At 49.8% G+C, this 24884-nt stretch overlaps 1 protein-coding gene across 5 annotated transcripts in view; it reads right to left on the bottom strand.

Annotated features, from left to right (window-relative positions):
• SZT2 (SZT2 subunit of KICSTOR complex) overlaps positions 1 to 24884 on the bottom strand; it is a 51570-nt gene that overhangs the window by 9555 nt on the left and 17131 nt on the right. For 3 of the 5 annotated variants that reach the window (XR_013757255.1, XM_079100579.1, XM_079100580.1), the window contains 54 exons: positions 21489 to 21699; positions 21111 to 21281; positions 20471 to 20705; positions 20155 to 20284; positions 19336 to 19478; positions 18972 to 19124; positions 18722 to 18836; positions 18306 to 18523; positions 18007 to 18222; positions 17609 to 17687; positions 17269 to 17363; positions 16814 to 16982; positions 16526 to 16640; positions 16306 to 16419; positions 15930 to 16100; positions 15658 to 15752; positions 15292 to 15415; positions 14971 to 15135; positions 14676 to 14880; positions 14319 to 14434; positions 13948 to 14194; positions 12920 to 13061; positions 12705 to 12797; positions 12437 to 12515; positions 12037 to 12330; positions 11735 to 11876; positions 11471 to 11578; positions 11321 to 11384; positions 10909 to 11094; positions 10390 to 10557; positions 10224 to 10311; positions 10028 to 10099; positions 9671 to 9872; positions 8755 to 8854; positions 7935 to 8064; positions 5755 to 5907; positions 5569 to 5671; positions 5374 to 5479; positions 5173 to 5284; positions 4445 to 4563; positions 4170 to 4334; positions 3853 to 3937; positions 3546 to 3710; positions 3265 to 3432; positions 2743 to 2876; positions 2174 to 2340; positions 1949 to 2046; positions 1731 to 1863; positions 1416 to 1546; positions 1188 to 1288; positions 940 to 1116; positions 500 to 767; positions 318 to 397; positions 106 to 231 (listed from right to left, as the gene is read on the bottom strand). Coding sequence is in view for 3 of the 5 variants with exons in the window: in XM_079100579.1 (XP_078956705.1) it covers positions 106 to 231; positions 318 to 397; positions 500 to 767; positions 940 to 1116; positions 1188 to 1288; positions 1416 to 1546; positions 1731 to 1863; positions 1949 to 2046; positions 2174 to 2340; positions 2743 to 2876; positions 3265 to 3432; positions 3546 to 3710; positions 3853 to 3937; positions 4170 to 4334; positions 4445 to 4563; positions 5173 to 5284; positions 5374 to 5479; positions 5569 to 5671; positions 5755 to 5907; positions 7935 to 8064; positions 8755 to 8854; positions 9671 to 9872; positions 10028 to 10099; positions 10224 to 10311; positions 10390 to 10557; positions 10909 to 11094; positions 11321 to 11384; positions 11471 to 11578; positions 11735 to 11876; positions 12037 to 12330; positions 12437 to 12515; positions 12705 to 12797; positions 12920 to 13061; positions 13948 to 14194; positions 14319 to 14434; positions 14676 to 14880; positions 14971 to 15135; positions 15292 to 15415; positions 15658 to 15752; positions 15930 to 16100; positions 16306 to 16419; positions 16526 to 16640; positions 16814 to 16982; positions 17269 to 17363; positions 17609 to 17687; positions 18007 to 18222; positions 18306 to 18523; positions 18722 to 18836; positions 18972 to 19124; positions 19336 to 19478; positions 20155 to 20284; positions 20471 to 20705; positions 21111 to 21281; positions 21489 to 21699 (7746 nt within the window). In the remaining 2 variants the exon portion in view is untranslated. The remainder of the gene's footprint in view (positions 1 to 105; positions 232 to 317; positions 398 to 499; positions 768 to 939; positions 1117 to 1187; positions 1289 to 1415; positions 1547 to 1730; positions 1864 to 1948; positions 2047 to 2173; positions 2341 to 2742; positions 2877 to 3264; positions 3433 to 3545; positions 3711 to 3852; positions 3938 to 4169; positions 4335 to 4444; positions 4564 to 5172; positions 5285 to 5373; positions 5480 to 5568; positions 5672 to 5754; positions 5908 to 7934; positions 8065 to 8754; positions 8855 to 9670; positions 9873 to 10027; positions 10100 to 10223; positions 10312 to 10389; positions 10558 to 10908; positions 11095 to 11320; positions 11385 to 11470; positions 11579 to 11734; positions 11877 to 12036; positions 12331 to 12436; positions 12516 to 12704; positions 12798 to 12919; positions 13062 to 13947; positions 14195 to 14318; positions 14435 to 14675; positions 14881 to 14970; positions 15136 to 15291; positions 15416 to 15657; positions 15753 to 15929; positions 16101 to 16305; positions 16420 to 16525; positions 16641 to 16813; positions 16983 to 17268; positions 17364 to 17608; positions 17688 to 18006; positions 18223 to 18305; positions 18524 to 18721; positions 18837 to 18971; positions 19125 to 19335; positions 19479 to 20154; positions 20285 to 20470; positions 20706 to 21110; positions 21282 to 21488; positions 21700 to 24884) is intronic. The other 2 variants (XR_013757256.1, XM_079100581.1) reach the window with 1 other exon arrangement.

The following is a 24884-nucleotide window of genomic DNA, read 5'->3' as shown; positions in this document are numbered from 1 at the left end:
GAAGGTTCTACCCACTGTCAACCACCCCTGCTGGGGTGCAGAATGAAGGCCACTATGGGGTAAACAGAGATCTGTGTGGAGAAATCTTGGAGTCTGAAGCATCACCTGTCCCTCAGGGGGCCCAGATGAATCCGGGGGTCCATGTAGCCACGCAGCTGGGTCGAAGAGCAGAGCTGTTGCACAGTAATGCACAAGGCGGGATGACTGCTTTAGGGTCTCCAGCTCCCCAGCCTGGGGAGAGGAGGCAGTGAGCAATCGAGCACTGGCTGGGAAGGGCCATAGGATCCACGTGGAGGACGCAGGTTGGTGTAACTCACACTGATAGGCATGCTGGCTGGGGCAGAACGCTGCTGCCAAGTTACAAACAGGTTCTCCATCTTCATCTGGCGCTCTAGCTCTGGGGGTGGGAGACACTAGTAGTAGCCCCAGGAGTTGTCACCCCTCTCCCTCGCAGACTCCACAGATTTCCCCTCCCTACTGCCTGGCTCAGGGCCCTCACCTCTGCGTTCTGACATCTTGATCTCCAGGAACTGTTGTCCATGGTAGGTGACAGGATCAGGAGGTCTGGGCACAGGACCAAGGGTGGAGCTGGGGCGGAGAGCTGTGATGTCCCTCAGAGCCTCGTCGAAGGGGAATGTGTCCAGAGGAAGGGGACCCCCTCCACGAGAGGAACCACTCAGCCGGCCCTGCTCGCGGCTCAGTGGGGGACTTGCACTCCGGATGAGGGTCTCCACTTCCATGGTTGGAAGCAGAAATGGGTTTGGCTCCTGGGAGAGATGGAGCATCACAATGGGCTGTGGCCTTTGCCCAGTCCCTCTCACCCCAGGGTTTCCTCTTTGACTCCTTGCCTACTACCTCTGCCCTTAGTCTGTCCCTTCCCTGCTGCATCATTCCACTAACTCCTAGCCAGAGTTGGAGGGGGAGTCAGATAGCAAATACCTTTTCATCTCGCACAGGGAAGTCCAACTGTCCATAATGATGGAAGAGCCCAAGCTTCTGGCTAAGCAGGCAGAAGATAAGATGGGCCCGTGCATTTTGCCACTGCACAAGGCGAACCAGGGCTCGGCCCAAGGCTGCCCCCAGGTCTGGAGCCCAGTTGTAGGCCAGCAGCTGTAGCTGTAGGTTAGGGGTTGGGGTCAGTGAGATCACAGAGTACTTCCTCCCCAAGTCCTTGGCCCCACATTTACCTTCTTGTCCATGACTTCCAGCAGTAAGAGCCTCTGTCGGGGAGCACTTCGCCCTGAGCTTCCGTCTCCTCCTGGCTCAAAGCGCTGCACAGCTTTGGCAGCTACAGGGTGGGGAAGGAGCACAATGGAGATCTGCATGCATTTTACCCTTGATCCCACCCTGCTTCCTGCAGGGTCAGAGACCACTCATATCACCTAAGCCCACCCTCCTCTTGGCCACACCCTCACCCTGCTGGGTTGGTCTCCTCCACTGCATAAAGTTCCTTCCCAGAAGCAGCAGATGTCGCTCAGCTGCTGGGCGGGGAGCTGGGCCCAGCTGCCCAGGGGAACAAGGACTGAAGATCTCTGGCTCTGAACCCCTATTGGAGGGGAGAAGCACTCAGAAAGGAGACCATCCATGGCTCCATTCCCTGGCCCAGAATTCATCTGCCTGGGCCAAGTTTCCACCTCTCCTAGCTCAACCTCCATGGGTTTGGCTTCCCATAAGTGGAGCTTTTGGGACATCTGGGGAGATTCCCTTCAATTCCATGAGATCCCACTCACAAATTCTGCTCAAAGACACGGACACTAGTATCGCCAGCCATTGAGGTGACCAGAGTGGTGAACTCAGACAGGATGGATGGAAGAAGGAATCGGGACACCATGTGGGTGGAGCTTCTGGACACGGAGGCACAACCTGGAAGGCAGAATGTCACTATGATGCTGCAGGATAAGAGAACAGGCCAGGGGTTCAAAGGATAGGAAAGGGGTTGGGGTCTCACCAATCTGAACCATAAACTCCATCCAGGGTTGAATGACATGAGCAAACACGGGGTGCAGGGTCCCCACCTCACCTTCCTCTAGCTGTGCTGTACGGCGTCTAAAGACAGAGCAGGAGTTAAGAACTTTACTTCCATACATGACACATTTATACAAACCAAATGCTCATCCATGACCTCACACCTGTACCCTCCAGTGACACGACACCCCAGCATGCACATACATACCTTTGTCTCTGGGCTCCTGAATCTTGGCCTGGAGCTCGCTCAGTTCCACCTGGAGTCCGAACACTCTCAGTTTTATGACGCCTCCTACCTCTAGTATCTTCTGGTCGATCCAAAACAATGTCATCAGTTGTTTTGGGGGAACCCAAATCCCCACCTTCTGTTTTACTCTGGGGAAAAAGCAGTGAATTAGGAAAGGCTATCGAAAAGAGGAAAGGGGTGGAGGATGGAGGCACTATGAAATGGTAATGAGCTCAGGGAATTTGGAGGCCTGGATTCAGGCCCTGGCTGCCCTGGATGCTGACTAAAGAGCCCTGGGCAGGTTACTTAACTTTCCTGAGCTTTATCTTTCTCATGGGTAAAAGCTCTACTATCTTGCAGGCTATTGTTGGGACCCAACAATAAAGATGGAAGTGATTTGGGGCTCTCTACATCAGTGAGAACTTGCCATATTCTGCAAATTGCTATCAAAAGGGCAGAGTAAGTAGTCTTATCTCAAAAGAGAACTGTGGCAAAGTCTAAAGGAGACAGGCAAGAAGGTAGAGGCCAACTTCACCACTTGTTCCCATTACCAGCATGTCCCAGAAGCTACGCCGGCCAGCTTTGCTGGGTGGAGTCACAGGTTCCCCAGGGACAGGGGCAGGGGGAAAGGTGCTAGATCGGCCTGCAGGGCTCTTGGTTTCCAAAGACCCGCTCCTGAGACTTCCTGTGGACATCAGATGTTACAGACTCCCATCACTGATCATGAATCCCCATTCTAGACAAGCCAGCCCCAAGACCAGTATGAGGGTGCCTTGCCACCTACACTGCCTATTGAGTATATGCAACTGATAGTGTACAGATACACATGTTCATGTGAGCTCCTGAGGACAGACCCCTCTCTGGTGGGTGACCAGATGCATGCATATACTCTCACCAGTGTTTTGCCTTGATGATGCACAGGAAAGTGATGGACAACCGTGAATATATATTTTTAATGGGGCCTCTGTGATGCTTTCTCTGAACACTACTTTTGCACCCTTACCTGCCAAACTGTGCTGCCTGGATTTGCAACATTTTCTGGACTATGGGGGTGGGGCTCTTGACCTGCTCACCTGGGGGTGTATCCTCTGTACATAGTGAAGCTGGCAGCAGTCTCAGCTCCATGACAGCATCAGCCAGGGCCTGGCGAGCTGCTCCCCGGAGCTTCTCCTCCAGCTGCACAATACTAATATTCCCCTTTTCCCAAACATCCAGTCGAAGCCTTGGGGCCCCATCCTGAGCTGGAGGAAAGAATTGGGATTACCTGGGGGTACACCTAGATTCTACCCTACTTACCACCCTTGTCTCCCACAGTACTGACTAAACATGCCATCCTCTGGCCAAGCTTCCCCACCTGAAGAACTGTCCAGCATGACTGGGCAGCGAATGACCTGAGTCAGTTGCTCAAATTCCTCTTCTCGCAGTTGGTCTGGGGGCCCCGGGGAAGTGGGGGGCCACAGTGCCAATGAGATGGGGGCCCCTCCTTCGTCCACAAAGGCTAGAGTGATGCAAGCGACCCCTGGGTAGAAATCCATAGGAAGGCTCAGATCTGGCACTTGCAGACCTCCCCTCCCAAGATCCCTCAACTACAAGGCTGTGAAAGGCCCTCTCAACCACAAGATGAGCAAAGGCTTTCCCACACCTGGTGTCCTGCACTGTACCTTTGCCTCCAGTGCCCTGTCCACCAGGCTTGTTATATAAGTAGATGTCCAAGTCAGGGAGGCCACCCTGTGGTGGGAGTGGATGCTGGGGAGAGAACAGCCACAGAACACTAAGATAGGCATCCACAGTAGGGAAGTGGGTAGAGATATACATGGGAGCACAGAAAGACACAGACAGATAATGAATATGAGTGGGGGCTGGGTGTGCACAGGTCCATAGGCAAAGGTACATATGGGGAATCTGTAGAAAACAGTTATTGTCAGGGTGTGCAGGGGGCAGGGGTGTACATGAGTGTGAGAAGTGAGGGCAATCTTACTTGGAAGTGGTTCCGGCTGTTGCTGTCTGTGTATTTGGGAGAGTGCAGGAAGATGAGCAGGTTTTGCCGCAGGTACCAGGCCAGAGCAGGAAGCCATGGCCTGCAAGAGGCAGGTAGGGCCAGGTGCAGCACCTCTGAGGGGAGACTTCCAGGGGGTTGAATGAACTGCAGAGTGGAAGAGGAGGTTAGAGCTGAATGGAGAGGTTCTAGCCTAGATTGCCCCAGCACCTGAGGCTGGACCTGAGAAGGATGTTGGACTCTGGAAGGGAGCTGACCTCCACATCAGCAGGTGTCAGCTTGCAGTTTCGAACCAGCATGACTGTGATGACATCCAGTGTGGCCTCATCCAGGCGCCGCCGCAGAACCCGCACTAGCTCATCTGTGATCTCAGGACCTTGACATGGCCACGATGCAAAGTGAGACACTGGTAGAAGATTCAGCTACCCCTACGCCAGTCCTTAAGCCCCAGACTCTAACAATCCCTTGTATACTAGAGACACCGGGTTCCAGTTCTGCCAAGCTACTCACTGTGACTATGGACACATCAGTTGTACCTCAAAGCTTCAGGGCCCTCATTCATAGGTGAGAATTATAATAGCACTGAACTCACAGATGTGTCACAAAGATTAAAAGAGAGGGTGTGTTATAATAAACTTATCCTGAGATTTGCCACACAGTATCTGGACCCCGTAGGCAGGCTCGACACAGCCCCAAATGAACCCATCATCTTACCCTAGCCTACTCCTGCCATCAGGCCTGTGGAGCCACATTCTATCCTACAGTTACCAGGCTCTTCTTCCCAAGCTGCACCTCAACTGGCTAAGAGTCCAATCCCCTAAATGTCACTGGAGTCTGTCCTCTCCCGCTGGAGCAAAGCCCAAGGCATAGCAGGAACTGGAGGAGGGAGCCCAGTGGAAAGTAGGAGAGGCTCTAAAAGAAGTTATAGAGGATTTGAGGATTCTGGGACCTCATGGGCCATTCACCCACCTCTCATATTCCTTACCTGCTTGCCCTACACCATGCACTAGCAGCTGGATATGTCTGTCCACTTGACCCACAGGGCGAGTAGTATCTGAACTACGGCTGGAAGCCACATCCAGGGGAGAACGAGGGCCCTACAGGGACAAATACAATCAAGGCCCAGCACTGGGGTGCGAAGTATAAGGGGAACACAGGGGCATCAGGGAGGGTGAACAATACATGCCGAGGATTCCTCAGGGTAGATGGGCTCCTGGCTTCGGGACAGAGCTAGGGAAGTGGGCAGAGCATCCCCTTCCCATGGCCGGTCACTGCAGGATGTCTCCAGGAGCCTGGGAAAGAGTGGCAAAATCTCTGGACATGTCTCCTCCCATGCCATCCCTGACTCAAGCTTTACTCCATCTTTCCAGGGCCCACATACCGAAGATAGTACACTGCTTTTGTGGCTCGCTCCTGATAAACAAACATATTCTTCCGGTTCACCACAGAGAAGGCATTAAGCACAGAGCGCAGGGCCTGGATGGCTGAGGGAGTAACACAAGTTCAGAAGGATCTCCCTTCCCCAGATCCTCTGCCTCCCACCTGTCTTCTCACACCAATCACATACCCCGAGAGACCCCCATGCTGGGCCCCATCTTAAGGCGTGAGTGGACTCGGATTACAGTTCCCCATACAACATCACAGGAGAAATGGCCAGGGACAAACTGCATTGTGGCTGCTAGGTACCCTCGGGGTGCGCAGCTCTCATCAGTAGCATAATCTGAAGGGAGGGAGAGCACGGGTTAGAAACAGGCACTCAGCCCCCTGCCCTCCAGACTGCTCACCTGGGACGGGCTGACTTGCCACTCCCCCAGATTCTTCATCCTCTATTCCCAGGGAAAGATGAGTTCTTTGGGTAACAAGCAGGGCCAGGCAGAGGCATGCCCTTAGGAAGACAGGTCATTGCACAGAGGCTTTCAGAGCCACCTTGAGGAGACTTAGAGAAGGAGCTAAGTAGCAGTGGAGCAGTGTGGAGAAATGCAGAGCTTGAGACAATCCTGAAGACAATGCCAAGGGATTTTGGCCTGTCATAACATGTCAGAGGCACTATAAGTCACTGTTCTCACAGGAAGGTTGTAACAGTAGCATCATTAAAACAAAAAGACTATGTACACCAGCTGCAGAGTGGGGGAAAACCATGTCCTGTGCTTTGAAGGCCAGATATCCTGAAGGTGGTATGGTGGTACCCAAGAGCCCATGGCCATAGACTAATGTGTTGTTTGATCCTTTTCAGGTTTCCGTATTGATAAGAAATCTTTCAGTAGGTCAAAGAGGCAACCTGGTTTCCCAGAGATGTTGCTATCAGGTGTCAGAAGCATATAGGATACTCAGGAGGCTGCAGAGTTTCTGTGTAGAAACTCCAGTATGGAAAGACAGTTGCTAAGGGTTTCAGGGAAAAAAATATGGAGACTAAAATGAGGAAGGGCTGGATGGGGGTTGTGGCTCAGTGGTAGAGTGCTTGCCTAGCATGTGTGAAGCACTGGGTTTCTCAGCACCACATATAAATAAATAAAATAAAAGTCCATCAACAACTAAAAAAATATTTAAAAAAAAAATGAGGAAGGACTGCGTCTGAATTCTTACTGGTCTTACATTCTGCCTGCTGGGAGTCATCTTAGAATAAAAATAGTTGGCTGTCCTGGCTCATTCTCAATTTGCAGAAATGGCCTTCAAAATCACTTAAGTCTGCTAATTATGGGGATTCTGCTTTAATATGGGGAACATTTCAGGATATGCTCAGAGATGCACCCTCCCGTTGATGTTAGAAAAATTGTCAATGGGACTGGGGATGTAGCTTGGTGGTAGAGCACTTGCTTAGCATGCCTGAGACCCTGGTTCAATCCCCATTTCAAACAAACACAGATCGTCTATAGACTGCCTGAGAATGTTAAAAGTAAGGAGTGGTGTGATTATACTTTTAAAACCAGAAGGAAGGACTACAAAAGAATGATATGATTTAGCTTTTCCTTTATGGGCTAGGATGAGAAGTTATAAGGAAAACAGAAGGGAGCTGAAGAACTGAGACTTCAATTACCACCTCAAGTAGATTATCAAGTTTCCTTAGCATGACCAGAAATCCCAGGAATTCCAAAGGAGCCAGCCCTGCCTGCCTGTCTGGTGGCCCATTCTTCTACGGGAACTCAGGCTCCTCCCCTCTGGTCTTCTCTCACCTGTGAACTTGTTCTTCTTCCCCCAGACTCCTCATCCTTGTCTAGTCCCCTACTGGGAACAATACTTTGGGCAATAAGACATGGCCAGGTACAGGCATGCTCTTAGGAAGACAGGTTATAGCACTGTGTCCCTTCAATCTTTTCTTCTTTCCTGTATTCTTCAACCTCTCTCCTCCTTACTGGCTCTTTCCCTATAGAACATGAACATACTCAAGTCTCTACCTTATTTTGAAGTTCCTTCCTTGTCCCAATCTTCCTTCAGTTACTGCCATATCTATTTTCTCTTTCTCTTCACTGCCAAGCTACTTGATAGAGTAGTTATTCTCTGTTCCACCTATCTTCACCTTTCCATTTCACCTGGTTTCTATTCTACCTCTCTATTGAAACTGCTTCCATGAATGTCACTGACAAACTAGAAGCAGCCAAATCCAGAAATCTTTTTCTATCCTCTTCTTCCTCTCTGTTACTTTGCACCAATCACAAAATAGTGAAGGTTCTGCTCTCGGCTTCTCAGTACTGGATAAAAAAGTGGGTAGCAGTATTGCCTTTAGAGGGAGGCTACTGAGTGGGATCCTACCATCACTGGGGAGTGGTGCCCGCTGTCGGGAGTGGAAGGGGGTCTCACTGCGCCACAGATCTTCTTCACTCTCGGCCACCAGAAGAGAGTTACACACATGACTGTCATGAAGATCTTGAAGAAGCAATCTCTGGGAGAAGGAACAAGGTGTCAGAAAACTGAAGAATCTCCTCATAAGTGGATGGTGAGTGGGATGATCAAAAAGGCCAGAGAGAATGACCACTATCACTGGGGGTCAGAGGTCAAAACACCTGTAATCAGAAATGGTGTCCCATGGTAAAAGAGGGCTTTAAGAGCAAATCCAGTGAGAAGCACTTATCCCTCTCTTTGCCACAATCTGGTCATATTTTTCAGGTCTCAACTTAAAAACCACTTGCTTCCCTTAAGAAGCCTTCCCTGTTACTCTGGCTCGTCAGATCCCTGATCTCTGCTTTTCCTTTGTAGAATTCTTCACAGTTGTCATTGAAATAATTCATGTAATTTAGTTGTTCAATATCTACCTCCCTGCTCTATATAAGCTACACAGAGTCAGGGTTTCCTTCTGGTTCATATTAAATTCCTAATGATAGCACACTGCAAGGAGAGGGAACATTTCAGTTACTGGGAGAGAATGAGAGAGTGACCCACTATTATAAGAGGTGAGTTGGAGAGCTCCCTAGTCTGTAGGGAGCTGGGGGAGTAAGAGCATTAGAAAGCATTCCACGGTTACTGCTGAGTCTGTGGTAGACCAACATTCTCTGAAAATCAAGTTCCCAGAAACTCCCTTCTTATGTGGTCTGTGCCTCAGTGCCCAGAGAGCCCTGCCCTTGGCTATGCTTACCTGGTTGACCTCCCTGCAGATCTCCCCAACTCGCCTCACCAGGAGCTGCTGCAGGTGGCGGCACTCAGTGCCGGGCCCCCCATCCTCCCGAATCAGGCTCCTAAGAGGGAAGGATAAATTTATTAACACAGAACTGGCAGGGAGGGGGAAGTTTTATTTGTCATAAATGGGAGGGGAGGTCATGGAGAGGGGCCAAGAGAAACCATAAGAAAGAGAAAGGATTGTACAAAGAAAGTAAACCTAATGGGAAATGGTAAAAACGGAATTCTTAAAAGCAATTCTAGGAGCCCAGGTTCCCTGTGTGCCTTGCCAGTTCCTGTGTGGCACCACATTAAGGTTTCCATCACTTCTTTAATCTCAAATCCTGATCAGAATGGTGGTCTTCCTGTTTTCAATCCCACCCATGAGAACAGAGCAGTATTTAAGCAGATGCCCATGAATTCTAGCTCTGGCATTTACTGTGACCTTGGGCAAGTATTTAATTTCTCTTGCTTGAGTTTCTTCATACCATTAGGGTAAGATAAGGCAGGGTTATTTATATAGATTAAATGAATTGATCCATGTAAAATGCTAGAACAGAATGTACATATTTTACATATGTGTCAAATATTAGCTATCATTCCTTATTTTTATGTATCAACCTCTGAAGTTGCTCTGAACCATAGATTTTTTAATGTTCAGCTAGAATCCAAACTCTTCATTAGCTTTTCAACTCCACCCAGAAAGTCTAGAGTTATTTGCTTTACTAGATGTGGGAAGAGATCTGAAGTCCTAACCTTAGAATTCAAGTCAGATTCCTACCAAAGCTCTCAGTCTCATTCTTACTTTTAACAACACTGGAGAAAGGTGTGAGAACAGGGAAAAGAGGCTAGAGGGTAATAGCAGTGTCAGGTTGTAGGCCCTGGCTGCTACTCACTGTGCATGTGCATATACTTCCACACGATCCTGTAGTACTCGGACAATGAGCCAGAAGTCAGGCAGGCAGGGCCGAGGAAGGACTGACAGTGAAGGCTGCAGGGGTGCTGGTCCAGGTGGAGTCCGCAATGTGAAGGGGGCCTTCTCACTGAGGGTCTCATTTGGACCTTCACTGTCTGAGCCACTACTGCCACCATCATAACCTGTGTCAAATGTGCTGAAGTTTATTCCCATCCTAAACTGAGCCTGACTTGTCTGAGCCTCCAAGTACATCAGTCTTGATGGTCCCCTTCAAATAAGCCCCTTCTGATGCCTCCTGCCATCAGCTTAGAGTCCTCTGCCTCTACCCCCGGCTTACCTAGGTGGTCTGAGTCCACACTGCCTTGACTGGATATAAGGCTTAATCCCCGACTGGGCCCACGCTGACTCCCTGAATAGAGAAGAAAAATGCCTGGAGCTTCTCTTGGTCCTGCCTAGGGCCTACTTCAAAAATAGAAGCAGGAAAAAAATGGAAGTTCTGGTCCTCAAATTTTGCTTCCCACGTTCTCTCTTACCAGTTTGTGACAGGTTGGACAGGCTGAGGAGGGGGGTGCCTTCAGAATCCTCTGGGGAGCAAGGGGCTTGGGGACTGGCAGTCAGGGCCTGCAAGGCAGGATATCAAAACTAAAGTACAGTGGCACATACTCAATACTACCTCCCTCTACCCCAGGTGAAACTTACCTCTCTTTCAATGGCTTCAGTCCTGTCCTCATGGCTGTGCCAGGCCCAGGACACTGCAGGGGGCTCCCCATGGGACCCACCTGGCTGTTGGCCAGCTGCCACAAAGAAGAAGCCACTGTCAGGGTCCTCAAGGAGAGAGTGGCCAGGAAGGTGGAGCCGCCGGAACTCCTGGGGAGCAGGGACCAAGACTGTAATTTAGGCAGGAGCAGCCCTCTCTATACAAAGTGACTATACTTCCTCACTAGACACTCCCAACTACCTAGTGAAGCAGATGCTGGCATCCCTACTGCTTAGGTAAGAAAAGATTTGGTGACTTTCCAGGGTTCAACAGACCCAGTGACAAGGTTGGAGGCTGAGTTGGGCTTTTAAGCACAGGGGTGAAGAGCAGACAAGATTATAAGGAGATATCCAGGAAGGATAATTCCATGGACTAAACTTAGGGCCTTCTAGTCCTGTGCTCGAAGGCCCAGGAAAGGATATATCCCCAGGGGACCTTGGAGTGTTCTGAGAGCAGCTTACCTCCTTGAATTGTGTGAGGGAACGCTCTGGCCCGAACACAAAACTCAGTGGCACAGTTTGGCGAAGGCAGGTAGAGCGTCCAGGAGAGCTATGGATGTGGGCAGCTGCTCGGTGCAGGGCAGGGCTCTGGGGGATGCCCCCTCTTCGGAGTGCCCCCACCATCTCATCTTCTAACAACCAGCGGATCTAGAGAGAGCAACCCAGGATGTGGCAAATGGCATCTTTCTTGCTTACTGGAGCATTACCTCACTCTCAGTCTAGAAGGTACTAGAAGATAACTCTGGCTCAGTCTAAGAAAAGCCTTAATTCAATCCCAGAATAAAGGGGGCACTTTTCTCATTTATATGATAGAAAGGTTATCATTTATAGCGCCTGGAGTTACCGACTGCACTGGGAGAGAGAAGGCCCTCACCTCGCGCATGGTGGTCTCGATAGCCAGTCTGTGTGGTGGGGCCAAACTGGACAGTCCCGGGTGCCTAAGGGGAAGGAAGATTCAGATACTGGTTTCCAGAAATGAAACTGAGGGGGAGTGAGGAACTGTGAGAAGAAGGTAAGTATATACCTCTCTTCTTCTGGGGGTGGTAGTGGGGGCCCCAGGCCATCATCTGACCGTAAAGATGATGGCTGCCCTGGGGACCGTGGGAACGAAGCACTGCTCTCAGATGTTGACCTAAATAGGGTAGGAACAAAAGTCAAAGGTCAGGAGACACTACCCCCCTGGGGCCTCCTCAAAGTTTCCTTAGTTCCCATGTCCCTTTATATTTCTTTAATGGTTCCCCTATTCCCACAAAAGTCCCAGACACCCCCACCAAGCTGGCTACCACACCTGTGGTGCTGAGGGTCCGAGGCTGGGGGAAGCTCCACTTCCAGGGGCAAGGTCAGCACAAAGACATCCAGAGTGACACTGAGGTCTCTCAGGAGAACTCGTCCTCCAATTGGGGGGCCCTCCAGACTGGCAAGTACCTGACCTGGAAGAGAAGGAAAGCTGGGGTTACTGGGGTCCCTGGGAAAAGCATAGATTCCATGTTCCATGGCTAATGAGTCATAGTCCTAGGCCCTCCTCCACCCACAGAGAGGCAGGCAATCTGTACTGGGACGCTGGCCTTCCCCAGGCTCCTTTGATCTCACCCAGACAGGTAGGCAAGCTGCACACAGGTACTGAGCTGTGCTGTCCACGAAGCCGCACAGAGCATGTAAGATGTAGGAAGAGGGGTGGCAGGTCATGCACAAGGCTCTCAGGCCCAGTGGGTGAGTCACCCCCCAAGATACTGAAGGAGTCTTCATCAGGGTTCACAGTGTCTGCATCTGACAGTGAAGCAGAGTCTAAACCAGCAGGCCCCAGGTCTGGTTCACGGCTCTCACGGTATTCCACCTCCAGCTCTGGATCACTCTCAGTAACCACACAGCAGGCAGATGTGTCACCTAGTAGTGCATGTCATATGGTCAACAAGCTAGGTTGCCAGTGGAGACCCATAAATCCTGGCTTAAAGCAACCTCCTCCTCCTCATTATCCCACTTGCTCACATACCTTCTTCTCCCACAAGTTCGGCTTCTGAAAACTCCAGGTCACTGACTTTTCTGTCTACTGTGTCCCGAGGACCATCATCCTAAGCAAAACCCGCCCCCCCAAAACCAAAATCAAAACCAAACAAACAGAACAAAACTTGATCCAAGCAGGACAAGAACTACATTGGGCCACAGGGAACTAAGATTCAAGAGGATTCAGGAAGGCTGAGTGGGATGACTAGAGCTCTGTGTTGGGGGCACAAAGGAAGGAAGCAAAAAAAGGCACTCACTTCTCGTCTGCTGGATGGAGGGCAATAGAAGAAGTAGTGAGGATTGGAGGGCACTGTGCGGAAGTGGAGATGACTAATTTCCAGGAATTTCTCCTGTTGTAGGGTTTAGAAGTGGGTTATGATGCCAGCTGACCCTTGAAGGCACTACCCCTCCACCAGAATGGAACAGTGCACAGGGACCCTGCCCCTCTTCTGCCCTCACCCAAGCTCCCCACCTGGATGAGGCCATGAAGGGCATCATGTGCCTCTCCTCTTAGCTGGCAGACATCTGTCAGACAGATCTCTGGGCCAGGGTCTGGATTGCCAGGGACACGAGCGCTCTGAAACTCAGGTTCACTTAGGTCCTCGGTTTCTATGCTGAGAGGTGGGGGTGGGGAGGACACCAGTATCAAGAACCACCAAGGGCTAGGAGATGCCTGCTTCCCAAGTGAGAAGCAACACACACCTGTCTCCTGTCTAAGGGTATCAGCACAATGGTCTGGGCAGTGACAGAGGCCAACAAGAACCATCCCACCCATTTGGGCTCTAACCTCCACATTTCTTGAGGACCAGACATTTCTGTGAAACATAGTGAGGATGATCCCAGTTTTGTGACTTTCGTCACTGGGTAGAGAATGGTATCCTTTACCATGAATGGGGAAGACAGGTGGAGAAGTGAGGTTTGATGGGAAGAAAGTGAGTTCACTTGGGGGGCATGAAAAGCAGGGGATTTAGAACTTCAGAGGGCCCTGGGCTAGGGTTCCAGCCAAGAGTCTTCAATATACCCACCACTCTAGCTCTTGTTTCCCCAGGGGCAATACACTGTAGATATTAATACAGAGCTATCTGCCTGCTCATCTTTCTTCTTTCCTCTAGCCTCCCTTCAGCAGGGGCCTTTTAAGGCCTAAAGTGAGCTAGGGAATCAGCAGTGAGCAAAGTACATAGTTTTGGGCCCCATGACACACAGATTAGTTGGGAAGACTATTACTATTGTATGAAGGTCCTCAGAACAAGTCTCCAAAGTGGCAACTGGGAACTCCCTGGCCCTGACCTGGCTCATCAGACCACAGGAGAGATGGGGAGTGACTGGGAGGGAGACTGCTGCCAGAGCCTAATGGGAGAAAGCAGCCTGCATGGGAAGAAGGAAGCCAGCAACAAAATACTGTTGCTTCTCTGATGCACATTCCTGGGTTGGAAGGTCCTTTTTTTAGAGTTTTGGTTTGTTCCCCCACCTTCTCTGACATCATTCAAGAATAACCCTAACCTGGACTCAGAAGCTAGGATAGCTCGTTCCCGAGGCTCTGGACCCTCCTCAATGCTGCTGCTGAAAAGCCCTGGGCTGAGAGGACCAGGGCTTGGGGGTGCATGAGGTAAACCCCAAGTGTGGCCACACATGGCAAGCAAAAATGGGGTGATGTCTACTTCTTGCAGTAGTTCCTCACAGGCATCCACTGCTGTTAGCAAATCCTGGCAGGTCACGATTTGTGATTGCTGTAAGCTCCGGAATAGCCCTGGTGGAAGTAGAAAAGGCAATGGGGGTCAGTCCTGGAATGATCTCTCCAAGCCTCACTCCTATAATGCCTGTATCTCCACTCCCAGAGCCCCACTCCTCCTTCACGTGGCCTTCCTGCTCACCACGGACATAGCACCGCTGTGCATGCTCCTGCAACAAGGCACAATGGGTGGCTGCCTCTTTGTACCTGGGCTCCATCCAGACTGAGGATGCAGAGGGGTGGTCGATGAACTGAGTCCTAGGAACGGAGGGACAACATTGTTTGGTCAACTCCCCTATATGATACCTTAGATTCATTAGCTGGTGGATATTCAGTCTCTTATATTCAGACTCTTACAAAATGTATTCATTCATTTGATAAACTTGCTAAGGGAAGTCAGAAGCTGAGTTCCTGTCACTGACCTGAATCAACCTGTTTGTCCACACCCATGAGTATGCACCTTTGTAGGAGGACACAGATCAATATCAAGAACACTCACCGGAAGATGAGATCTCGGGGTGCCTGAGGGGGCTGCAGGCCAACCATTTGTTCCCTCAATGCTTCCAGGGAACAGTTATAGATATAGACAGGACACCGGGTCCGGGGCCCATCTGCACCTTCTGTCTGGGGAGCCTGATGCCCAGTGTAAGCCTGTAAGTCCTGGTGGAAGGGAGGGCTCAGCTCTCCTTGATCCTGGGCACTATCTGTGGGGAAAAGTGTCCCATGGTCTTCAAGCCCTTTATTTGTTTCTCACCCCACTCCTGCTTAACTGACATCAGCGTCAATGACCTCACCATCAGCTAGGGTTACGCTGAGGATGGGTACTTGGGACTTGGTAGCCTTAACCCCAGTTCCTCCTAGATCTCGTGGACTGGGGGCTCCACTCCAATCCCCAAACTTAGTCTTTGTTTCTTCTTGAGAATGTCCCTCGAGGCCATAGGCAGCCAAACGCTGAACATCTGAAGAGAAAAGACAGATACAAATCAGAATTGGCTGGTATTCTGGTGAGGAAGTGCAGGGGTTTATAGTGTGTGTGTGTGTGTGTGTGTGTGTGTGTGTGTGTGTGTGTGTGTGTGTGTGTGTGTGTGTGTGTGTGTGAAGCCAGTAGTCGGTACCTGTGAAGGTAGTGGGAAGGAAAGTCAGGAACACATGCTGGGGGGTCACCAGCCTGGCATAGCAGCGCCACTGAGGGGGCTGAGCAGAGATGAGAGGCCTGAGAGTTTCAGAAAGACCTACGCCCTGTAAGAGAAACAGAAAATTAGAGTAATCTATAAGGGAACATCTAAGCCCTGTTCCCTTCTTCCACCCTGAGCTGATTCATCTTAGGTATAGTATGTAAGATTCAGAACAAATGGCAATGACAGTGTTCTGTCATTGGCAGAAGGCATTTGGAATCAGGGTGATAGAAATCTGGGCATGGACGTGTAGTTATGGAAGGAGGTCAGTATGATAAGGGCTCAGGGAGAAGACTCAATGCTGACCAGGGCAGGAAGAGCTGAGTCTCCAGTGGCCTGGGTGGTACCAACTGCTTGATGCTTTAGGATTCCATGGCTTCCCACTGGTGGCCCCTCTGCACCTACAACAGGGGCAGAAATGGCAGAAAAAGGTAGAGGCAGCCCCAGAGAAGCAGGGCTCTGAATTGAAGAGGAGGATGGTGAGGAGGGAGTCCAGAGCTCAGACAGAAACCACCCTGTGGGAGTAGGGGAAAGGGCTGGGCTGTAGTCTGGTGTTAGGAAAAAGGAGGGGAGCTTACCTGGATCACGGCAGCTCCGGCACAGTACCTCACTCAGGAAGGCAGACTGGTCAGCAGGGGTCAGTGGGATCTCCCGGTCACTCAGCTCCTGCCCTAGGCAGCTGTGCAGCAGGCACAGCACCATGTCGTTGGCAGGACAGGGCCCCTCGGCGAGAGGAACACCCTCTGGCTCTGCCCGACACACACTCTACTCAGCACCCAGAGCCTCCTGCAGCCCAGTGTCCCCAGCTCCACCCTGTCCAGCAAAGCCCTTTAGCCTCAGTTTCCTTCTGCCCTATCACTCACTTGCTCCTCTACTCATCCTCTCTCTACTCTCTAATATGCCCAGCATGCTGGCCCCTTAGGAGAGGGGTGAGTAGGTACCAAATTCACCCACCTTTGGAAAGCAAAAGGAAAAACATCTGCAGCTGCTGGCACTGTGGTAACAATCCCATTAGGTCAAAATGGAAAGGGATCTCATGGACACAGGTGTCTCCTCCCTGGTCCTGTCCTAGGAGGGAGGGAAGGATGATATGACACAACAGTGAGACCCAGATTACCTGCTTTCTTCCTGCTCATTCCCCGGTTCCACCCAGTGGGCCACATTTGCCACTGACCATCAGAGACCCGGGGCTCTGGGGGCAAAGGACTCCATTCCTTGCTCTGGCACAGCTGTATCAGGTATTCAAAGCTCAGCATGGAGCCTATGCAGGCAGCATCCCGTGGGTGCAGCTAGGGGGGAAACATCAGAGGACAGGAGTCAACCCCTGGTAACCCTAGCTTCTAGTTCTCAACAAAGCCTAAATAGTCACAGACATTCAGAGAGCCAGGAAGCTCACAGGTTGCAGCATTCAAAGGAGACACAACCTAGTAAAAGATCAGGGTCTGGCTCTCAGTTCACTCACAGCTTGAGGGATCTCAGAGTATGTCAAGTCCTGCAGGTGCTTCCAGTTTTCAGGGCCAGGTCCCACTCGCCCATACTGTGGCTCCACCCACACCTCAGTGACCAGATTAAGCTCCGAGTCCCCCTCCAGGGCCTCCACCTCCACATCATTGTCATCATCTGTTGAAAAGCTAAAGGAGAAAGGGCTCTGAGGAAGAGGAACAGGGATTTAACACACAGCTTTAGAGCAGAGGGAGAGCCTCATGGAGGATGGGAAGGAGGCAGGTATGGAGGACAGCTGTAAATTGCATGTGGCCTCTGTAGACCATGTTTGCCTACTGGAACACTGAAATACAGCATCTCCCCCGCTCAACTTGGGATGGACATCATCCCTGGATACTTGAGCCAGATGTTTAGGCAACAGTGGGGAGAGAGGGCACTCTGCAGAGGTGACTTCCAGGCAGGGCTAAACCTCACCTGTCTTTGGTGGAGGTGGAGTGGGGGGGGAAGAGAATGTACTGGATGACACACGTGTGCTTCTCTTCAGCTGCGGCTTCCCCAGGTGGTTCATTCTGTTGGTAAATAGAAGATCCTAGAAAAATTCTGGCCAATGCAAAGACCTGGTCTGGCCTAGCTCTGTCCCTCAGAACTTCAGTACCCTCACCACTTCTCATATTTCTATGACTCAGGCCTTGGTCCTCTGGACATATGGTCCCTAGGAGGCAAAGTTTATAGTAGTCCCCACCCAGTTCAGAGGCAAAAGTCACTGAGATTATGATGGACGTTGAAGTGAAGTGTCATGAGGGATGGCACACACCTGAATTGGAAGCTCCAGGACCATATTGATGATTCCTTCCCCACTGCAGGCAAAGTGGAACCCTTCAGAGAGTCGAACTCTAAAGCCCCATAAAGAAAAGAGATACTCAGTGCAGTGCCCCAACACATCCATCTCCCAGTAGTCATTGTTAACAGTCTAGTCCACTGGGGGCTCTGCTCAGACTAGTGGTTCCTCAGGGTGCAACAGATCCAATTAGGATAGGAGGCCAAAACAAGCAGAGTAGAGGGAAAGTGCAAGGTTAGGGAGTAGCACTCTATACCTGATACTGGAATATGGAGATAGAAAGGGCCTGGCTTAGGCTTTCTGCCAGGGTTCAAACCCAAAGTCATGCTCACTCTATTCCTGCCCCAGTAGCCTAGCAGGCTCAGGTGACATACTCAGTGAGGATGGACAGGAGCTGGGCAATGGCACTGAGTGGAAGTGCAGGAGCCAGGCCTGATGGAACACTCCAGAGCCAGCGCTGATGGTAGAGGTAGCGTGACAGTGATGCTAGGCTAGACGAGGCTGATCGGCCTGACACTAAAGGCAGTGGCCCTGGTGGCTCCAGTGTCAGAAGGAAGGGTGCCCGGTAGTCCAGGGGTAGCTTCTCATACCTGGGAAATGGACCATTCCCCAGTTATCTCTATTCATACCCTTCCTCGTGTTCCTGGGCTCCCTCCCCAGTTTCTATACCAACCTGATGAGAAGCTTATCCAGTGGTTTATGGAGGACCACAAGGCAGGGCCGGTCAGACAGGGCCTGTTGCAGCCCCAGCATGGGGGGTGACTTGGAGGGAGAGCCGCCCCCACCAGTGCCACCCAGCCCTTTTCGTTTCACCTTGGGTGTTGGCTCCTTGCTTTGCACCCGGTGGGGGAAACGAAGGCGCAGGATCTCTTCCTGCAAGCCTGACACAATCTGCAAGGAAAATGTGGTCAAGTTGCCCTATAAGACTGAGAAAAGGGGCCCACAGACAAGGTAAAAGAACCTTCTCCTTCGAGCCTTTCTTGGTCTGGGATCACTTCTCCCTAATAGAACTGGCCCTGGTGGGGCAAGGGAAATGGAGTGCATCTACATCCCAAGACTCCTTGGTCTGGGAGTCAGGGCCCAGCTTACCTTGTGCCGGGCCTGTGCTGGAGTGCCAATGGGAAAACCCAGGCGAAGAACCATGCATGGGGCCTTGGAAATGATGCGGACCATGTAGAAGGAGGAGGGGGGCTGGTCTGGGGCACTAGGGAGAAATGGGAGGGAGTGAGCAGCCCCAGGCTGGGAGAATATGGGTTTAGGAGGATTGAGATCTGGCATTACAGGAGGAGATATGGAATGAAGTGATGGAGAAAAACTGAGGAGATGTCAATTTGCCCACCTGGAGAGCAGCTTCACGTAAGAGTAACCCTCAACCAGCACAAAGCTGCTCCAGTCCCGAAGCAAAGAGGTCAGGGAGGAGTGTGAGATCCTGCACTGGATAGTGCTGTAGCGTCCATTGCTGCCTGGGGTATGCAAGTGCTTGGGGACTGGTCTAGGAAGAAAGTGTTGAAAGAGATCAGACCTCCTCCAGCTCCAATCTTGGGGGAAAAGTAGACAATTTTTTCCTTTTCTAGGTCTGCCTGAGATTACGGGGGCTGATAAACAGGAAGATGTGGATGCAGCTGGTACCCTTCCCATCATTCCCTATCCTCTGGCCCCTGCTCCTCCACCCAAACTATGGCCCTAGCCCTGAAGGTACACACGTGTCATGCTCCAGGATGAGCACCAGGCGATGCATGTGCAACCAACGCTGCCATGAATTAGCATCCATAGACAGCACTGGTTTCCAATAGGCAGCAAACTGGGCATGAGATGAGTCAGAACCACTGTGCTGAAGGGAGAGCACCTGGGGACAGAAAAGATGAACCTATGGGAACATCTGTGGAAAACCAGCAAACAGAGCCATGGCAGGCTCAGTTCAAGGGGTCAGAGACAGCAGTAGGTTAAGGCTAAGGGCTATAGCCTAACCCTGGGACTGAGGAAAAACAGATTTGAATATGAAGGCTGGATTAGGATGACTGAGCGAGGGACAAACTGTGTAGCCCTTTAAAGCTGAGTTCAGCAGGTAGATGGAGCCTGCTCAGCTACCATCACTGACTTTCAAGAACTGGTGATGAGGCCACTGCACACTCATGTAAGCCATGTGCCCATCAGTGCTAGGCTGTCAGTCATGGGCTGAGTGTGAAGACAGCACAGGACAAAGGAAGCTGTGGTGTTCAGCAAGTACACAGTTCACAGTGGCTGATGATGGTTGGGAACAGGTGGAGGTGGTTGGGGAGGCTGGGGTGAGGGAGCAGAGTCTGCTGAGGGCCCACCACCTAAATATTCTGGAAGATGTCCAACACCTGTGATCTGTTAAGGACCTTCTGGATCCTTCTCCTCCCCCTCTCCAGGGTCTTAGGAGGGAGAGGAGGTGAAAGGTGAAGCTTCCAGTTTCTGTTCCTTGAACGAAGGAACAGATGCTGTGCTGATCCCTGCACAGGTAGGCAGAAAAGGGGCTACCAAGCATCAGAGTCACTCACCGGGGTGGTGGAGCCTGGAGGGATGTAGAAGAGTGGCACTCCACTCTTGGTGCTATCTGGAAGTGTGAAGTGCTCTGGCACTGAGGAGAAGGACTGAAGGTGGGCTAACATCTGGTCAGTCTGGTTAATGCTGTTGAATAAGGGCCAAACCTGAGCCACAGCTGACTCTGCTGGGTGCAGTTGAGGGGGACCCCAAGGAGACATGGGACCAAAGACAGCCAGGTGCCCTGGATGACCCTCCCCACTCCCAGTTTCACAAATCTATCCCTCTGTACAACAAATAGGGCATTATTCACTAACTGGTGACCTCACTTACCTCTGCAGTGTGTTCCAGAAACGGCGGATAACATGCGTACGATACAAGGAACGAATGGGTTGCCTTAGTGCACAGGACACATCATGCAAAATGTCATAGCCACCTTCCATTGTCACTTCTACCCGTGTTCCTCGAGGACCATCAGGCTCCAGGGGCCAGGGTGCCATAGCCACATACTCAATGCGCATGTTGTGTTTCCAAAGCAGCACTAGCTTCACTTCCAACTGGGAGCCTCCTTCAGAGGAACAGGTCAGTTGGGTGAAGAAGGCGCAGGACTCCAGGCCTAAACAGAGTCCTATCTGAAACCTCACCTACCTCACGGAACTCTAGCCTGGCCAAGGGTTCCAAGCACAGTTCCATAGGTTTCAGGTCCACTGACCTGCCAACTGACTTAATAAAGCCAAGTTCAGGATGCGAAACCTGCCTCAGCTGGTTCATCTTGGGCAAAAGGAGATGGAATTGGGAAGCTACATGCTGGGAGAATTAAGCCCTAAAGGCAACTCTGAAATGATAAACAGAGTCTCACAGTGATACTCTTTCAAGTGTGATATATGGGTGTCTTCCACTCTGTTCAACAGGTTGGACTGCACAGAAGTTCTCAAAGATCTGTGAAATTGCAGTAGGACCTAGTGACCCTTACCTTTGGCCAGTGTGACCTCTCGGACACTATAGCCCTCTCGAAGCCGTACAGACACAGTGCTGATCAAGTCAGCTGGCACCTCCTTCTCAGTGTGCTTCTTCCGGCGCAAGGCCAAGGCAGGGTTGCTGCTTGCGGAGACCAGGTGCTCATTAAATAGGCGGTGCTGAGAACCTGGCGGCCCATGAAGATGGGTAAAAAGAAAATGGTGATCTGTCAGTGGACAGGTACATAGGGGGAAGAGATTATGCCAAAATCACTGTGAGAACAACACCAAAGTAGCCAGCCCAGTTAGACTTTCAGTCCTCCCAAAGCCTATATTGCATATCTCTGGGCTCCTTGTATATTCCCCCTTCTATACCCAACCAGCCTGCCTCTTACCACAGTAATATTCAGGGTTCAGTGCTTCCCCACTGCGTAGGAAGGAGTAGAGTAAGAATGCCCGGTGGTAGACAGTCAGACCCAGGTTGCCTGGCTCAGGCTCAGGACAAGTAGACAGGTAGGAGCCAAATGTTGCCATTGCGATGAACTTCATCAATTCCACATTGGGCACATGGCCAAAACTGCAGTCATAAGAGTAAACTCCTCCCACCTGGAGAAAGTGAGCAAGTAGAAACTCTGCTCCACCAGAGGAACAGGAGACAATGAACAGCAAGAGAGGGAGCTGGGACCGGGTGGCTGTTACCATTACCTGGACAACAGAGAGAAGTAGGCTACCATTCTCCCTCTGTGCCTGCCCTCCCTTGAACCCTTCTGTCTGAAGCCTATACCATTTGGATACATCATTCTCTGTCTTTCTTCCTCAACATCAAATACTCTTCTTTCCCTTCACTAAAGATTTTAGCAACTGGTTCACTGGTTTCCTGTCACCATCCTGAAAGACTTCAGTGTATATCTAGCAAAGTGTTTCTCAAACTTTAGGGAGCATACAGAACCCCCCAGGGATGTTGTTAAATGCAGGAGGTCTGGGGTGGAGCCCAAGTCTGCACTGCAAACAAGCTTTCTGATGCCAATGCCAAGGCTCCAGATCAAAATTGGCGAACTCAAACACACTGAGTTCATTATGGCTACAACCCATGATTATTCCTTTAGCTCCTTCTGCCTTCTTCCAGGTGCTCTTTGACCACACTGGATCTGCCAGGCCTTCAGTGTGCTCTCTCCAAGTCTAACAGCACTATTTTTGACCCTCCTTATGCAACCTAGCCTGAACCTGGATCCTTACTTAGTTCAAGCAATTTCATAAACATTGTTTTCAAATCCCTGAAGGCCAAATCTAGCTCGTCACCTATTTATGTCAATAAGGTTTTACTGGAACTCAGCCATGCCATTAATTTTGTATTGTCTTTGGTTGCTTTCACACTACCATTTGAGAGCCTTCACACCACCATAACACAGCACAACGGTGTGACAAACCAAAAGGCCCTTAATGCTTACATATGTACTAGCTTGCCTAGATGACTCATCCAGTTCCCTGGTTGCTTGGTTCCTCAACCCTTATCTCTACTCTACTGCATGTTGGCTACATCCTGGGCCCTGGCTTCACTTGGAACACATTCATCTTTGCAATTCTAAACTGTTTCAACCCATGATTATTCCTTTAGTTCCTTCTGCCTTCTTCCAGGTGCTCTTTGACCACACTGGGTCTGCCAGGCCTTCAGTGTGCTCTCTCCAAGTCTAACAGCACTATTTTTGACCCTCCTTATGCAACCTAGTCTGAACCTGGATCCTTACTTAGTTCAAGCAATTTCATAAACATCGTTTTCAAATCCCTGACCCTCTTCACTGTTTTCTCCTCCTATCTCAAAACCCCAACTAGGATCACAACCTCTATTTTCAATCAATGGTGCCCAAATGGAGAAAACTGCATAGTGTATAGGCTGGCCTTATATCAAAACATGACAACCCACTCAGCTACTTATTCACAGTTGTTTTTTTTTTTTAAACTTATTTTTATTATACACAAATGGGATACATATTGTTTCTCTGTTTGTACATGAAGTAAAGGCATACCATTTCTGTAATCATACATTTACATAGGGTAATAGTGTTTGATTCGTTCTGTTATTTTTTCCCCCCACCCCTCCCACCCCTTTTCCCTCTATACAGTCCCTCCTTCCTCCATTCTTGCCCCCCTCCCACCCTCAACTATGTGTAATCATCCGCTTATCAGCAAGATCATTCGTCCTTTGGTTTTTTGAGATTGGCTTATCTCACTTAGCATGATATTCTCCAATTTCATCCATTTGCCTGCAAATGCCACAATTTTATTATTCTTTATGGCTGAGTAATATTCCATTGTATATATATATACACCACAGCTTCTTTATCCATTCATCAATTGAAGGGCATCTAGGTTGGTTCCACAATCTGGCTACTGTGAATTGAGCAGCTATGAACACTGATGTGGCTGCATCTCTGTAGTATGCTCGTTTTAAGTCCTTTGGGTATAGGCTGAGGAGTGGGATAGCTGGGTCAAATGGTGGGTCCATTCCAAGTTTTCTAGGGAATCTCCACACTGCTTTCCAGAGTGACTGCACTAATTTGCAGCCCCACCAGCAATGTATGAGTGCACCTTTTCCCCCACATCCTCGCCAACACCTATTGTTGCTTGTATTCTTGATGATCACCATTCTAATTGGGGTGAGATGGAATCTTAGGGTAGTTTTGATTTGCATTTCTCTTATTACTAGAGATGTTGAACATTTTTTCACGTATCTGTTGACTGCTTGTAGATCTTCTGTGAAGTGTATGTTCATATCCTTAGCCCATTTGTTGATTGGGTTATTTGTATTCTTGGTGTAGAGTTTTTTGAGTTCTTTATAGATTCTGGAAATTAGTGCTCTATCTGAAGTATGAGTGGCAAAGATTTCTCCCACTCTGTAGGTTCTCTCTTCACATTGCTGATAGTTTCCTTTGCTGAGAGAAGCTTTTTAGTTTGAATCTATCCCAGTTATTGATTCTTGCTTTTATTTCTTATGCTATGGGAGTCCTGTTAAGGAAATCTGATCCTAAGCCAACAAGTTGAAGATTTGGACCTACTTTTTCTTCTATAAGATGAAGGGTCGCTGGTCTGATTCCAAGGTCCTTGATCCATTTTGAATTGAGTTTTGTGCAGGGTGAGATAGGGGTTTAGTTTCATTCTGCTGCATATGGATTTCCAGTTTTCCCAGCACCATTTGTACAACGAGGCTATCTTTTCTTCATTGCATATTTTTGGCACCTTTGTCTAGTATGAGAAAATTGTATTTATTTGGGTTTGTGTCCATGCCCTGTATTCTGTACCATTGATCTATCTGTCTATTTTGGTACCAATCCCATGCCATTTTTGTTACTATTGCTGTGTAGTATAGTTGAAGTTCTGGTATTGCAATGCCCCCTGCTTCACTCTTCCTGCTAAGGACTGCTTTAGCTATTCTGGGTTTCTTATTCTTCCAGATGAATTTCATGATTGCTTTCTCTATTTCTGTAAGGTCCATCATTGGGATTTTAATTGGAATTGCACTGAATCTGTATAGCACTTTTGGTAGTATGGCCATTTTGACAATATTAATTCTGCCTATCCAAGAACATGGGAGATCTTTCCATCTTCTAAGGTTTTCATTTCTTTATTTAGTGTTCTATAGTTTTCATTGTAGAGGTCTTTCACCTCTTTTGTTAGATTGATTCCCAAGTATTTTTTTTTTTTTTTTTTGAGGCCATTGTGAATGGGATAGTTTCCCTAACTTCTCTTTCCGAAGATTTATCCCTTATGTATAAAAATGCATTAGATTTATGAGC

Source organism: Sciurus vulgaris (genome assembly GCF_902686455.1).
Source record: "Sciurus vulgaris genome assembly, chromosome: 1".
Lineage (NCBI taxonomy): Eukaryota > Metazoa > Chordata > Mammalia > Rodentia > Sciuridae > Sciurus > Sciurus vulgaris.
The sequence above is the reverse complement of the archived record's forward strand: the minus strand, read 5'-3'. Positions and strand labels throughout refer to the sequence as shown.